Consider the following 15,819-nt stretch of genomic DNA (forward strand, 5'->3'; position numbering starts at 1 on the left):
TAACAATGTCTCATAATGACTCAGCATAAAATCAGTCACAGGCTACATGAACTGCCTTCTTAAGCCCTGTGAGAAAATATCGATATGCGGTTGTGTCCAGGTGTTTGAATGCAATCCTTAAGGGGTCAACAAAACCTGAATGAGACCGGACAAAACCCCAAGACTTTCCCGCTCCAATCTTCAGATTCCTAGAACTAAAAGTACAGTAGCTGTGAGGATGTGCCTTTAAAGAATTTACTCCTTTCTCGCCATATGAGCCTCAGCACCACCTTAAACTTGACTATTTCCTGACCAGACACATTAATGAAGGTGAGGATTAAAGATTGTCTGTCCAGTGAATGCACATGCCTTGATCACATCTCTCTAAGTATGTTGCTTTTGGGGGCGGCAGTAGCTCAGCGTGAACTGGAGGCTTCAAATCCTGGTGCAAAAAAAATAAAAAGAAAGAAAGAAGGAAATTGGTTTGGTGCCATGTCACTTCCCTTGTACTGCTGATGTGCCCTTGAGCAAGGCACCGAACCCCCTATCAGTTTGGCAGTGTGTAGCAGCCCCACTCTGCCGTTTCTCCATCTTGTGCATGTCCACAGGACCTGTTGTTGCGTGTGTATTTTGGGCCTATGTGTGTGTGAGAAGCATGACAGAGTGTGTGAGTGTAAGAACCAGAAATTCCCTCAGGGATTAATTGAGCTTTTAATCTGAGCCCCAGCCACTGTGTCAGACATATTCAGGAAAAATTCAGCACAAGCGAGGGGGAAGGAGTGAACGTGTTTCTATCCTGTGAACACAGAACGATCTCGACTCAATGTGCACGCAATAAAACCGCATCATTACGCTCTCTGTTTGCCCTTCTGTTCTCCACGCCTTTGTTAACACTGGATATAAAGTCAAACATTCCCGTTACAGTGTCCGACTCTTTTGCTTCGTCAGCTCCCTCTGCGTCGTCCTTTTTACGCCACAACAGGAAGATTTCATGTGTGAAAACACATCATTGAAATGTAATAAGTAGAATAAAGGGTTTTTTTTATTCTGTCATAACATGAGAGATGAACCTGCTTTTATTCCGACTATCACTGAAGCTTAGGCGTAAAGAATAGGTGTTCCTTTATTTGATATCTTCTCTAAAGATGGCTGAAGTCTGGACCTTACAACCGTCAAGAGGAGTTTTTAAGTACCGTAAATTCCGGACTATAAACCGCTACTTTTTTCTCACACTTCGAGCACTGCGGCTTCTACTCCGGTGCGGCTAATGCATGGATTTTTTATGGGGGACAATGTGCTTCTGCCGCAAAAACATTTGACTTCGTCACGTCGGATCTTAATATCAGTCATTGTGCGCTTCATGCACGCACCCTCATCATGGAAAACACATGGAGAAATGCATATGATGTAGCTTTCAAGTTAAAGGCGATCGACCTGGCTGTCAAAGAAGCTAACAGAGCTGCTGCACGTTAAGATGACACTGACAGCGACAACAGAGACTGAGGAAGTGAGTAATGAAGTCATTCTGAGGCAGTGAATGGATGGACTTTTTCTTGTGAAATATATTACGGTCATCTTTTTCATCAGCCGTGTTACAGACACCGTCGGCTAGGCTTCGTATTGTAACGGTTCATGTTGTAAAGTCAGTAGTTGATAATGTGTTCATAATTCCGATTATGTGGAGAGTCAGTGAATGCACCAGCGAGAACGTGTTGAGTGGCTGTATGAGAGAACGCTGGGGGAGAGAGTTGGATTGTTACGGCAAGTTATGACAGCTCTCTGCTGTAAACGGCGTGGTCACGGCCGACAGTGATCGGGTTATTAAAAGTTATTATTTGAACGCTCTCGTCGTCCTTTAACGTCCGTACGGACGCTACAGTATTTGCGGATGTTACCGGTAGCCTACGTCTGTGTAAATAGCTCTTGTTATAGCGTGGACACCTGCGGCTTATAATCAAGTGCGGCTTATATATGTACAAATACATTTATTTACTTATTTTTAGCCGGTGCGGCTTATATCCAGGTGCGCTCAATAGTACGGAATTTACGGTACACAAAGAAGAAGATGTGGGGTTTTTAATATCTGCAGTGGATAAAAATGCTGTTAGATAAATGCAGAAACTTGAGACTTATTGGCCTGACAGTCGATGTTTCACACTCTCTGTAACGTGAGACAGGAAATCAAACCGTGACATCATGTATCAGTATCAAAACACCTCAGACTTATAGATCCCGTCCACTTGTGTTACAGTGTTTTAAAACGTTCAGAGGTCAAAATACCACATCATTGCACTTTAACAGCTTCTGTTTACGTTGCTCTCGAGCCCTGAAATCATCCGGCCCCTGTGGAAGCGATGAAGCGGCAGGAAATGAGGTTTTGGCAGCTAGCAGAGCTATCAGAGTGACTGCCGAATGCAGAGGAACAAGCTTTGTTATAAACGGGCTGGGTCTGCACTAAAAAAACTCACTTTTCACACCCTGCTGTCATAAACACATAAACGCTCTCTCAGTGATAGCTGCGTTTCATCATCTCTGAAACCGCTGAAATTAAATTACTGATCTGTTTGTGAGTGACCAATCAGGGAGGGTCTGGCTCAACAAATCCTAACGTAAATGTCACTTCACTCAACTTTTCGTGACAGGACAAAAATAAATGACTAAGAAATATTCATACAGACACACAGCGACTGCTCTTCTGCTCAGGTGACAGCTTTAATATATTCATATTTACTGTATATTTCAGAGAGAATCACTCCCATGATTCCCCACCAGCCTCAACATCATCTTTACTTGTTGTATTGACTGAGAGCCCCCTGGTGTGGTTGTTTTAATATTATTTTTAAATATGAAGGATAGCGTTACATTCTCTGGTCCTGTAACCTGCCTTGACTGGAACAGTCAAACCTTCTCAAGCTGCAGTAAAAGAGACGAAGAGGCTCCTTGCATTAACGTCAAACATGAACAGGAGGAGAGTTACAATCTGCCAGGCACGTTGGAAGTCAATACAGCAGAAAGCTTCCAAAGAAAACATCCAGTTCCAGTGAAACAACATCACCAACGTCAGCTCTTCTGTTACCCCGGCTGCTGTTTTGTAGGAACGGGCGAGCAACTGATCTAAACTCTCTTTTCCTCTGCTTGTTCCGAAACTCACCGGGTGCATTCTAACTACGAAGGAAACAGAGGGATTCATATTCTGAACACATCAGCTTTTGGTCGAGGAGCCCCAGATCCTAGTGTAAGCCCTCCGAAAGGAAGGATTACATCACAGAGGTGCGGCAGAGATACAGAGCCGGGACCTTCCACCACCTCGCCTTCTTTGTCTCCCTGCGCTAGAGCGGCACAGCGAGGAGGAGAGATAAGACTTTTGTTTAAAGACCGTGATTAATGGGCTGTTTGAATTGTGAAAGCTCTTCTGACACACCTTTCTTTCTGCTCGCCGCAGCAGCAGAATAACTAAACACGACGCGGGAATCTTAGAGCCCAAATTAAATAAGTGGCGAGCTATTTGCGGGAGTCAGATATGAACGGGGAGTGACTGTGAATAAGTAACAAGCAAACAACTCCAGACATTCTCTGAGATGATCAACAAGGACGTATATATGAGGATGCTTCTGTTCAAACAACACACACATACTTTCTCAGACAGGTTTTTGTTAGTTCCTTTCAGACCTGGCCTGATCAGGGCTGGAATAAAGGGGTTTATATGCATAGTAAGGTTTCTGCATTTTACTCTTTTTTAAAGTGCAAAAAAAGAACTTTTTGTTAAGATTGGAGCGGGAAAGTCTTGGGGATTTGTCCTGTCTCGTTCAGGTTTTGTTGACCCCTCAGGATTGCGTTCAAACACCTGGACACAACTGCATATAGATATTTTCTCACAGGGCTTATTGTCAATCTCTGCAGGATGTGCCCGAGCATTTCAGCTGCACATTTTATCTGTATAAAGAAGAATAGTGAGATTTGTTATCAGTGAAGAAAGCAACTTTCTGCAGAATGATTTCTAATTGTATTCTTGTCTACTGAGGCTGCTGCTGATGGAAAATTGTTTCCCCCCCCCCCCCGATTGTGTGACTTTTGATGTCTGTGCATCATCGGTGAGTGTTGAAAGAAAACAAATCTATTTGTTGACAAGACAGATACGGTTAGTTTTTTTTTCTTTAAGTCATCTCTGTTGGATCTGCAGAAAAAATACTGTGTGTTCGGCTTGTTTACAGTGACAATAAGAAGAAGAAGAAGTAAATAAAAACTTTAGCATTGAAGAAAACAAAAGTGCAACATCACTGAAGGTTGATCTTTTAAGTTATTGTTGCTTTTTGCACATAAAGGTGCAGAACAACATGAGGGAAGCTGAACCTCTCCGTCTACAGTTCTGTACGTTCAGAGCTAGCATGAAACCTAAAACACAGCAGCTCCATTTATAACATAAAAATCAAGGGAAGAGCCAAAAGTTGTTTTTATGCTCTGCTGGAAATTTCTAGATAATTTCCAGCAGAATTCTTTTTTTTTTTTGGAGGTTTGTGAGTCTGGACACGGCTTCATACTTGCACACAGAGTCGACTGCTTTGATTGTTTTTTAAATCACAACCAACATTTGCATTCGTTTGCATTCTTGGCTTCTCTAATTTCAAGGAACATTTTGAAAACTGGAAACTACTGCCAGATTTAGAAATCACATCCAAACCTCGACTGTAGTCGCACATTTGTCTCCTTGTCCATCACAGCTCTGATTCGCCTCCAACTCTCATGACTTCACTCTTTTGTCTGTTAAGGATTTCAAACCATGAAATAGAAGGGATCACATGACAGCTGTCTGTGGCTATACACTTCCTTTTCCTTCTTCACTATCAGCTCTATTCTTTTTTTTTATGCTCTGTGAATAATGTTTACTTGCTGATGCAGGTAAAGTGTCCTCACCTGAATCTCTGTCTGGGCGTCTGCCTCTCCGGACTCTTGCACAGGTGGCCGATGTAATAGAGGGGGAAGAAGAGGCAGTTCCAGGAGGTGGCGAACCAGGTGAGGGTGAAGGGGGCGTCAAACTGCTTAAAGGTCAGCTTGGCCAGCTGGGTGGAGCCTGCCCAGGACGAGCAGACGCACATCACCATGGCGACCCCCCACAGGGCCTTCTGTACCTGCACGGTTGTTACTCTGATGCAGCAGTGGAGCTTCCGTCTGCTGGAGCCGGACTCAGCTCCAGCTGCACCGCTCGCTGCTTGTGTGTCTGTTGTGCCCACCACATTCTCCCTGGTGCGTTCTTCTCCTGCAAGCGGACACAAACGTGTAACACTGACGGTTAAAAACTTTCAAACTGTGTCCTTCAGTCAACCTTGGCCAAAACCAACCAATCAAAATCAAGAAGGGTTGAGACTTCTGATATCAGCTTTGCTTTTTGAGGGTACAGTTAATTCATTAATTAATTACTCCTTTATGCTGTTTTCTTGTAGATATTTACTTGATGAAGGAAAATATTAATCACACAGAGATATTAAAAAAGCACTAACAGTCACTACCAAGGGAAGCGGAAGTTGAATTTTGTAACCAAGCAACAATTAGTGCCGGTGGGAAGCGCTCTGAAACTGATGCTGTGAGTGCTGACGGCACATAAAGCATCATCAAAGCCTTAAAGTGGAAAATTACACAGACAGACAGACAGACAGACAGACAGACAGACAGACAGACAGACAGACAGACAGACAGACAGACAGACAGACAGACAGACAGACAGACAGACAGACAGACAGACAGACAGACAGACAGACAGACAGACAGACAGACGCCTGAAGGAAGAGTCGACGTCTTCTCTCGTCTTATTCTGCACACATATTATCAGATTATTTCTCGCAGTGGATCTGAACTAAAAGCCTTCACGGGAGACTCTTATCTGAGCGAGGGCCTTCAGGTCACCCGTGTCTTTCCGTCTGTTTCCAGATAAAAATAGCTGCTTTCACAGCTTAATTGAACTTGAAGGTAATCAATCAGACATCCGAGGTTCAAAATGTGGTGATCAAGTGTGTCAGGCTGCAGCCAAACAGAGGACAAAAGAGGGCAGATCTGATATCCAATACAACACAGCCTCTTCTCCACCTCACCGGCCACAATGACGCGTCTGTGTGCGTGTATGTTTGTGTGTTCACTGGAGTGCACAAATGCAGACACAGCCACACTTTACTTTTCTATTGCTCCTGTCAAAACCTGATAGCCTCCATACTTGTTCAATAAGCTGTGAATTGAAGCAAAGTGTTGCTGTCCCACTCACACCCACTCTTTGCTTCAAACCAATTCCCTTACCAAGGTCATTTTGATTCCTTCAGACTTTGTTACTAATATACTGAACATTGTCTGTTTGAGGCAGCTCACTTCCATCTATGCAGAAAGTATAACCATGAACAAATCACAAATGCACCAGTGATTTTTTAAAATGTTCTACACGGACATGTCATAATCAGAACCAGCGTCTATCCGCGAGAAACTCAAACCGCTTCAACTTTAAAAGGAATGTGTGAAAAACGAAAGCAACAAGAGAAGAATTTTCCTCCTTGAAAGAGACTTAAATCAAGAAAATAATAAAAGAGCAAAAATCTAGAAGAATATCTGAAGTGTTTTTTAATGGTACAGAAAGAGCTTTGTGCAGCTTCATGTTTGCAAAAGCTCACCGTTTAAAAGAAAGAACAAATGTGTAATGTGAAGTGAAGACAATCAACTGTGTTCATGTATTCATAGCGTCAGATTCTGATATATTTTGCAGATAATAATAGATTTATATTTATTTATACAGCACATCTTCATTCAGAGAAGTTATCTGCCTCCCTTTATCTCTCAGAGATTGTGTATTGATGATACCATCAAAAAAAAACCTGGGTATGAAAAACAGTTATTAAGAATAATAACACATAGTCAATAAACTCGACCGTTTTCAGAACAACCTCTAACTGTTCTTTTACAACAGGAAACAAAACTGCAATACTGCAATAGCAATCTCTACTATCATACTGGTTGAACAAGCCGCGCCATGAATTTTCTGCAGCCTTCCAACAAGTTAAGTTTGAGGGATCTCCCTAATGGTGCTTTCCAGAGGTAATGATGTGCCGCAGGGAGGCTTTTTGCAGATTCATCTGCACTGTACTCTGCTGACTGGAACACAGAACCCACTTCAAACAGAACTCTGCGAGACCAGATTAAATCTATCACATTAAGTAGGAGTTGCACTGTGAAAATGATTATCACGGAGCATCAACAGAAAACTAAACGCCCTCATACTGTTATTTGAGTTGGACTGGTGACGCTGTTTGTCTTTATGTTAATGTGATGGATGTAATCAAAAGGACACCTTTGCCATATTTTTCACAAAAGAGGGAATCCATCATGCCTGATGAGGCGGCTCATTTGTCCTGAGAGAGCTGCTTCTGACCTTGCAAGGTGGCCTCATCATATCGCAGATTAACTCTGTCGCCTCACATGCTAATACCTCGGCTTCCCCCGGACTCTCTGCTGAAAGCAGACGAGATGTTTCCCGACTGTGAGTGAAAAGCAATGAACAAGTAATCTGTTTAAGATGAAACGATGCTGCATTGTTTGGACATCCTGTACGATGCTCCCTGCTGTATGCTGCATAAACACTCCAGCTCCGACCGCCTGAGGTAAACTTCACAGCACTGAAAGACGACTCAAGATCGTGTCTATAAAAGTAGACATAATGAACCTGTAATGATGGGACGAGCCAATCAGACGCTCCGAGATAAAAAGATGTTTTTGCTTGTGTGTTTGCATCCTGAATAATGCTCCCTTCTGCAGAATTACTTTACAGCTCTGACACCCAAAGGCAAATTGTGCTGCCATAAAACTTAATTAAGATTGTCGCTTTTATAGTTAGAATGAAAAAAGTGGACAAGCTGTCAGCCTCCAAACAAAAGAAGAAAATCATTTTTAAAAAAGTCTAATTTTAGTTGGGCGATGTTGCGTTACTCGGACATCATGGCTGTGCATCCCTGCTGCAAAATCAGTGAACAGCCTCGGAGGCAACACGGCAGGTTGTGTCACAAAGAAAGATGATTCAAGACCGTTTCTGTTTTTGCAATAAAATAATACAAGTGGGCAAAGCACCCACTCCCCCTAAAAAGATGCATTTAAGATATTCTTACTGCCAGCTGCAGAAACATTACACAGCTCATTTTCGTTTTTGTAACAAATAATTAAATCAGTAAAAACGACAACACGGTCAAGCTGTCAGGATCCAGCGTTCTGGATCTAACAGTCTCATTGCAAATTTTGCAGCAATAAAGATCGGTCTCCATTGTAGCAATAAAATAATGAATCAGCAAAATACAATGCATTTAAGATGAAAGGACGTTTCATTATTTTGGACATCCTGTACACTGCTCCCTGCTGTAAATGCATAAACACTTGACAGCTCTGACATCCCCAAGGGCCATGTTACAGTAATGGAAGATGACTCAAGAATCTTTCATCTCTAGTAAGAAAATAATGAATCAGCGATGACTCCCAAAAAATTGGACAAGCTGTCAGCGTCCCAGAAAACCTGACATAATGATGCATTTAAAGGGCTTCGATGGCCAAGCTGCTAGGTAGCGCCCAATGTACGGAGGCTGGAGACATTATCCCCAAAATTAAAAAAAAAAAGCCAACGATTTGGCTTTTTTTTGCTGCATCCATTCTTAATAGCTCTCGCAGCCTCAAGGCAACTCCAAAAATGGAGGACAAGCCCCCCTCACAGCGTGATGCATGATGCACATGATGCATTTAAAATGAGATTATGTTGCATTATTTGGAAGATCCTAAACAATGCAGTAACACTAGACAGCTCTGACAGCCCCCACTGTGAGTTTGAAGCAATAAAAGATGATTCAAGATTGCCTCTCTTGTTGCGATAAAGTGATGAATCAGCAGTGACCAAGAAAAAAAAAAAACAGAAGAGACGGGCACAAATGTCAAAGTCTGTGTCACGAGGGCGAGCGTTAAGTTTCTCTATTCTGAGCTCTGTGCCTCTTTGTCTTGTCCTGAAGGTCATCTCTTTGTTTACACTGCACAGTTTTTGTCCTTCCTGGGCTGCCGTCCCACATCCCGTGGCCCTCCATACTGCAGCACAGTTTAATCTTCCAAATGCAGCGATGGGCCAAAGCCAATCAGCACCCAGAGTGGGACTGGAGTCCAGCTGATCATTTCCAGCTCTGGCACACATGTGAGAAGTCTTGAGTATTGCCATGACAACAACGTACAGTGTAGTCATATTCCCATCACACACTCCTCAGTAAAGCTCTTAAAAGCATACCCAACAACTAATCCTATTTCATTAAATGAAACACACATACATACATTATGAAGATTGTACACCGGCCGACAGCTCAAACTGTGACTTCATAATTAATAGGTACTTGTTTCACACTTGAAGCAAGAATCAAGTCAACCTTGAATGTCAGGGATGAACAATACGGAGCAGAGCAGAACTCATCAGAGAGAGAGAGAGAGAGAGAGCGAGAGAGCGAGTCGGCTCAGGAGATTGGCTGAGTGAGGCGGAGAGGTTCCTCCATCGACGGCACTTGAAGTCATTATAACTATGAGTCACACGCCAAAGAAGAGCCCTGTAACTGCTAAATGATTAACTAAAAGCTCTTAAGATTATCACTTGGTAATCAAATGTCAGACGTCAAGGTCAACCTGTGACGCTAGCAGGGCTGAGTGAGTTCCGGCTCTCAGAGAGAAGTCAGATCTCATGACTCAGCGATCTTCTAAGAGCGGCTGATGAGGACAGCTCATCCCAGGTCACGATGTAGATCTTACATGCCGTATAAAAAGATGGACGATATATATGACGACGCATTTGGAGCTTCCCCAACTTACTTGTGTTTAGCTTCTAAAGCCGCTGGCCATTATAATCCGTCCTTACAGCATGCGGCTCGAGTGACAGTCAGCAACAAAATCAGCTTCATTCTACTGTTTCCTATTTCAGTGTCCAAGCTGCCCATGAGCAACGCAGTGCAGCTCGACATGCCGGGTTTTTTTGTTGCTAACATAAACAGTCAAGGAACGCCGGAGGAGGAGGCTCTACACGGCACTGGCCCTCGTTTTTTTCACTCGACTGAGCTTGTTAGCATGTTTTACAAGGTGGAGATAACGGTGCATTAATAACATGCACATCCGTGATGGATCGACTTGTGTCAACACCTGAGAGAATAACCATACAAAGCTCACCGTGTGGCGTTTATCGACGAGCCTCTGAGTGCTGGGATTCAAGTCAACAGCTCCTCGATACAACGTGTGTAAGAACGTGTGTTAGAAGGAATGCATGTTCAAGGCACTGCAACGCCTACATCATTGCAAACAAGAAGCTACGTTTGCTTTTTGAATGTGAACATCAGCGTGTTTATTGAAGTGTAGGAAAGGTAGGACTCGGTTTGCAAAGAGAAGCTGAAAAGAATCCGATTGTGTGTGAACACAGCTGCATTAAAGGTCACTAAAGGTCATGAAAAAGCCCGCTACACGATCTCTTTAATTTGGTGTATTCTCAGACTATGAGCAATGATCCTTAATTCAAAACTGGATAAAAATATCTACACTCATTTAACACACTCTGTGTCCACATGCACTTAAAACACAGCTAACAGGCATCTGTGAAATCAGTGCCGACATGAAGACAGTGTTTGGCATCCTTGTAGGAGCAGCTTTGGATCCTCTCTGACAGTCGGTTATGGATTCTCAAATGTATTCATCGAAACCAAGCAGCTGAATCAAGGCTTAGAAATACACTGGAGTTTAATATTCACACGTGGAGCACTATTTTAGTAGATATCTTAATATATTGAACCTTTAAACAGTGTTCATTTAAATTATCAGTTCAGGAGAAATCCACTTGTCTCGGGCGACACCCCGCCGCCTGTGTGAAATAAATAAGTCTCTTTATCACTAAAGGCAGAGCCAATCAATCTTTATCTTATATGCTCATTTGTCTGCCTTTAGTGTTTTACACTGAGCACCTCATAGGCGGGTATTGAGTACATGCTCCACTACCAGCTGGCTTGAAGCATGTCGATTGGTGTTGAGATTTATCTGGCCATTAACTCGCCAGTTTTCCACGTTTTTTTTGTCCCCAGTCTCCATCCAAGCTTCCCTGCTTCCCAACCGGCCTCGTTCCTCTCCCTCCTCCCCCTGCAGACTCTGCAGTGCAGATCTCTCCTGCTGATAGCTGCAAATCCCAAACGTGCCAGCAGAGCACCGCTTGACTGCCCGCTCTCACACTTCACAGAACCGAGCCGTGACAGGCCGAGAAAGCCCCGCCGCAACCCCACTGTAGCTCCCTAAACAAGCCACCGCCCACACAAACCGCCACTGCAGAGCAAGAACAAAGATCCCAACAGGCAGCTGCCACGACAGCATGAGGCAGGGGTGGCCACTCTTTCCTAAGTTAGAGACGTAGAAGTACGAGGGGTTCGTCTGTGGGCTGTTTGGTGACACGCCTCTGTGGGAGTGAGAGTGTACTGCAGCGCTCTGCCTCACTGATTCAAGAGGGTAAACAGATCAATCACTGATACACACTTCAGAGCAACTCCTGTCCTTGTCTAGCTGTCTGCTGGCTCTCTGCTGAGCGATGAATATGAATTGACTGGAGCAACTTCTTCGTTTTGTCACGCTCGTGAAAAAAAAAAAAAAAAAGTGTGACGTCCTTATTTAGCTGAAATATACACAGCTGAAAACATCTTAAATACCTTATATTGGATTGAAAGACATTTAAAAAGAATTAAAAACGATACTTCATTTTTAAAGTTATCTTCGGCTGTCACAAAACATCAATCATTGCATCAGAAGTCGTCATAAAAATAAACCCTCCAGTCTCATGTTGATTTATGCAGTTTGTCATTTCTGACAAACAAGTCCAAGTCGGAGTCTTCCAGTCTGAATGTGCCTAAAACATCATAATTACTTGGAATTAATTATGAACCGTTTCCACTTCTGGTTAGATGGTAGTTATAGCATGGCAGAGAGACAGTCAGGCAGACAGGCAGTTCCCGTCTTTGTGTGTCTGACAGACAGTGGGAGTCTGTGATACTTGGCTGTGACAGCCTGGCCTGACCGTGCTGTCAGTCAGAAGCCTTTCAACACACCAGAGCAGGCTCATCTGACAACGCTGTCTCACTCAATAACGCCACAGAGAGACAGGAGGAGAACACTCCCTGCTGTTTCACCCGGCTGAAAGGTGGGACCACATGGACACAGGGGACCGAGACCCAGGAGGGCAGACAAGGGCGGGACGGATGTTACTGATCCCTTCATCCTGAACTGCCTTCAACCTCAAAGGACGACAGAAAGACTTTCTCTCCGAGCAGAATACTGTCGCTTTTGTAGAGACAGAAGCATTTTTCTCAAATCCGTTCCTGAAAATGTCGAGAAAAGGACGACGTGTTCCTGGAAACTTTGTGAGTTACATTTTAACCTAAGTCATTCAGAATTTAAGTTTTTCCTCAGGAGGCAAAATATGACCTAAATAGGACCCCTTGGAGGTCACGATGTAATTTTGACAACACATCCATGTTACAACGGCGGATGAAGCGATTGGAAAATCAGGGCGGACATCAATAAAAATGTTTGAAGTAACAATTTAGCCGCTTGCTTTGTTCAACAGGTGACTTCCTCTGGCCAATCAGCAGTTTGGTGTATGGCAGTAAATGTAAAAAAAACCCTAATTTTAATCCCATTTTTATTCTTTGGCTTTCAACCCAGCATGAGACTATATTGTTGTTTTAGTGCTTTATTGTTTTTATGTTGTACGTTGTTTTTTCTCATGTCTGAACAAAGAACCAAAAAACATCTACAGTAGAAGAAGACACGATGGACCTTTTTTTCAGCTGATACTGATGTTGAACGAACGCGCTGGTTTTTTACCTTTACGTCACTGCTCCATGTAATTAGACATATTCACAGTATAACCCAAAGAGTGGGAAAGAACATGTCGGCACAAAGTTCAAAATAAAAGAGGATGAAGCAGCTCCAGTTGCCTATTGGCCGGGTTCTAACGTCGTCACTCTGCCCACTCTCTTGTGATCACACATTGTTTTCCTTCATGCAGGCCGAGGAGGTCCATGTAATCTTAACAACTTTGTTTTTGCTGTGTGGTGGTTTCAGCCACTTCCACAATCATGCTTTAAGAGTTGAGTTATGCACTTTGCTTTTTTTTTTGTACTTTTGAGTGAAATAAATGAACTAAACTTGATCTTTGTTTTGCTTCTGTTCACCTTGTTTTAACAAGTCATCTCTTTGATTTAATCACTGTGTAGCATTATCATTATCGAAGTTCAGAACCAGGCCTTTCACAGCTTACTTTCATGCTCGACAATTCGTCTGTTTTATAAACGACTGATAGTCAGGATCACACAGTTTTTATATATTTCCTCAGATTGCCTCATGTCTCTTTGATTTCTTTCTTCCTTAAGGTTCAGGTTTTTTTCTTTTTTTTTATGCTTTTAAAAACTTAGTTCTGGATTCATGACCTTCCTGTTACTGCATCTCTAAACACAGCAGCAAAGACTTTTTTAGTTTTTTGGGGGTTTTTTTCTGGCAGTTTGAGAGTAAATAAGAAACACCTTGACACAATACAAAGTCATAGCGATGAGTTTTGTTTCTCGCTCTGTTGGGGGCTTGACCTGCCCAGCCGGTTCAACAGATGCTCACAGTACAGGTCAATGCTGCGGCCCTCCGACGCCTCATTGGTTGCTGACATAACAAAACAGTGTTGAAAGAAGGCCAGAGTTTGTTTATGCGTGTCAGAGTGTTACAGCAGAGCTTTGGCATTACTCATGTTTAGCAGAACAGTGTATCCCCCGGTCTAGAAGCTTCCATCTCTCTCCCTCCTTCCCTCCCCCCCCCTCTCTCTCTCTCTCTCTCTCTTGCAGTCCCTTCTCACAGTGAATATCGTGTGATGAAGCTGCAGTTAAACAGACTGGCAGGAGTCCCAGGACTTTCCGCGACAAATCAATATTTAAAAGATTGGCCACAGCCTCCGTGTTGAAGTACTGGATCAGCAGACACCGCAGGTGTACACACAACGTGTCGGCACAAACATCGGTTTCACCCCCGCTCTGCACCCCAAGGCCTCTGAAAACACGGGCATGATCAGACATAGGTTTTATAGTCCAGAATGATAATTTGCCCTGTTTCAGACACATCCTAAATGGTGAAAATTTCTTTACGATAGTGAAAGTATTTAAACTTCTGTATCAAAAAAAAGATTTTAATTTATTTTAACTGAAACGATAGTGAAAACGTAAAGCAGTGCATCGTCCTCTGGCGGACGTTTCCATCAGCTGTTTTCATGCAGAAGTGAACCTCACATCATGTTTGAGTGATGATTAAATTTTAATTATTCTAACTTTAGACTAAATAAGAGACTTTAAATATTTTACAATAAATTTAGACTATTGTGTAAAAGCTGAGAAGAGAAGAAAAGAGAGAGAGAGACCGAGCAAGAAGTCAGACTTGAGTAAATACCAGACAGACTTTCACACTTTAATCAGAGCTTTATAGGATACAAGTCCTTACTTTAAAAAAGATGTTTAAAGTATCAAAAATGACCTCATTAGAACTGTAAGCATGAACAACGAGAGTCTTGACTTTCAAAATCAAAATTCCTTGAAATCTCTTGCAGTCAGAAGAAGAAGTGATCGTAGTTTTTGAAATATGTTTGACTCAAAATTCACAACGAATGTAGAAAAAGCATTTCATGAAGTCGAGGAAATAGTGCTGTACAGTCAGCTTGCATCTTATCATGACAGTCCACAGAGGGGCTACTCTGCGGTTTAGAGTCTTGCCCGAGGACACATCGGGCAAAGTGGCAGCAGGAGATGGGGATCAAACCCTCAACCTTCTGTTTGAGAGACGACCGACTGAGCCACAGTAACTTCCCCTCCTCTGGAAGCATTCCCTCATCAGTAAATCATTCCCTTTGTGTTTCTAACTGTGAAATGACCTTCAGCATTTGGTGATTGATGATTTTTTTTTTTAAATAAATCAAATGAATGGGGAAGCTAATGGAACAAGATTTTAACTGCAACCTCAGTCATTCTGCAAAGACGAAACGTAACACGGCACACAGAGCTCTTTTATGCTGACACTGTTCCAGTGCTGGTCACAATTACTACAACTGCTGTAGGGGTGATGGAAACATTTTGTTATTTCAGATCTGTAAAAATTAGCCTTCAAGGCACACCAACAACTGTACCATCTGGTCTGGTGGCTGTGCAAGACGGCAGGCAGCCGTCTTGCACAGCCACCCCTGAAGAAAAACCTTTAGATCTTCTCCCAATTTAGGATTAGAGCTTTATCTGTGCACATTTTCTGCAGAGGATTCGGCTCAAAGATGAAAATAGTACACTCTTTAACAGGCTAATTTCTTGTGAACAAAACCGAGCCAGCAAGTCACAGCAGCAGACCTCATATAAACTTATACAATGAATCAATGGAGCACTTAACATCAATCCATCCATTCAAATCTCATTTATTACAATGAAACTAATAGCCTTCCTGCACACACACACACTGGATTTAATAGACCTGAGGAGAAAAAAAAAGCCTCCCCTCTAAATGAAATAGACGCCTTGTCATTGTGTATTCATCGCACACTTGTGAAGCAAGAAAGATCTGTTTCACTTGTTTATAAAGATGAATTTAGACCGAAGAGGACGCCGCCTTCAAAGTCGACTTTGATTACATTCAACTGATGAAAGTATTGAAGTAAGATTTCCAAAGGGGTTAAAGAGGAAAACTCCAGAAGAATTTATCACCCTTTCCTTCTTGTGATCTTTCGACCGCAGTGATGCAAGTCTAACATACGTTGTGCGTATG

The 15,819-nt window shown here is 42.7% G+C and overlaps 1 protein-coding gene across 4 annotated transcripts in view; it reads right to left on the reverse strand.

Annotated features, from left to right (window-relative positions):
• slc35f3b (solute carrier family 35 member F3b) overlaps positions 1–15,819 on the reverse strand; it is a 61,100-nt gene that overhangs the window by 7,085 nt on the left and 38,196 nt on the right. For all 4 annotated transcript variants that reach the window (XM_079362087.1, XM_079362085.1, XM_079362084.1 and 1 more), the window contains one exon: positions 4,891–5,233. In XM_079362087.1, the coding sequence (XP_079218213.1) occupies positions 4,891–5,233 (343 nt within the window). The remainder of the gene's footprint in view (positions 1–4,890; positions 5,234–15,819) is intronic.

The sequence above is a fragment of the Symphodus melops genome (assembly GCF_947650265.1).
Source record: "Symphodus melops genome assembly, chromosome: 15".
NCBI lineage: Eukaryota > Metazoa > Chordata > Actinopteri > Labriformes > Labridae > Symphodus > Symphodus melops.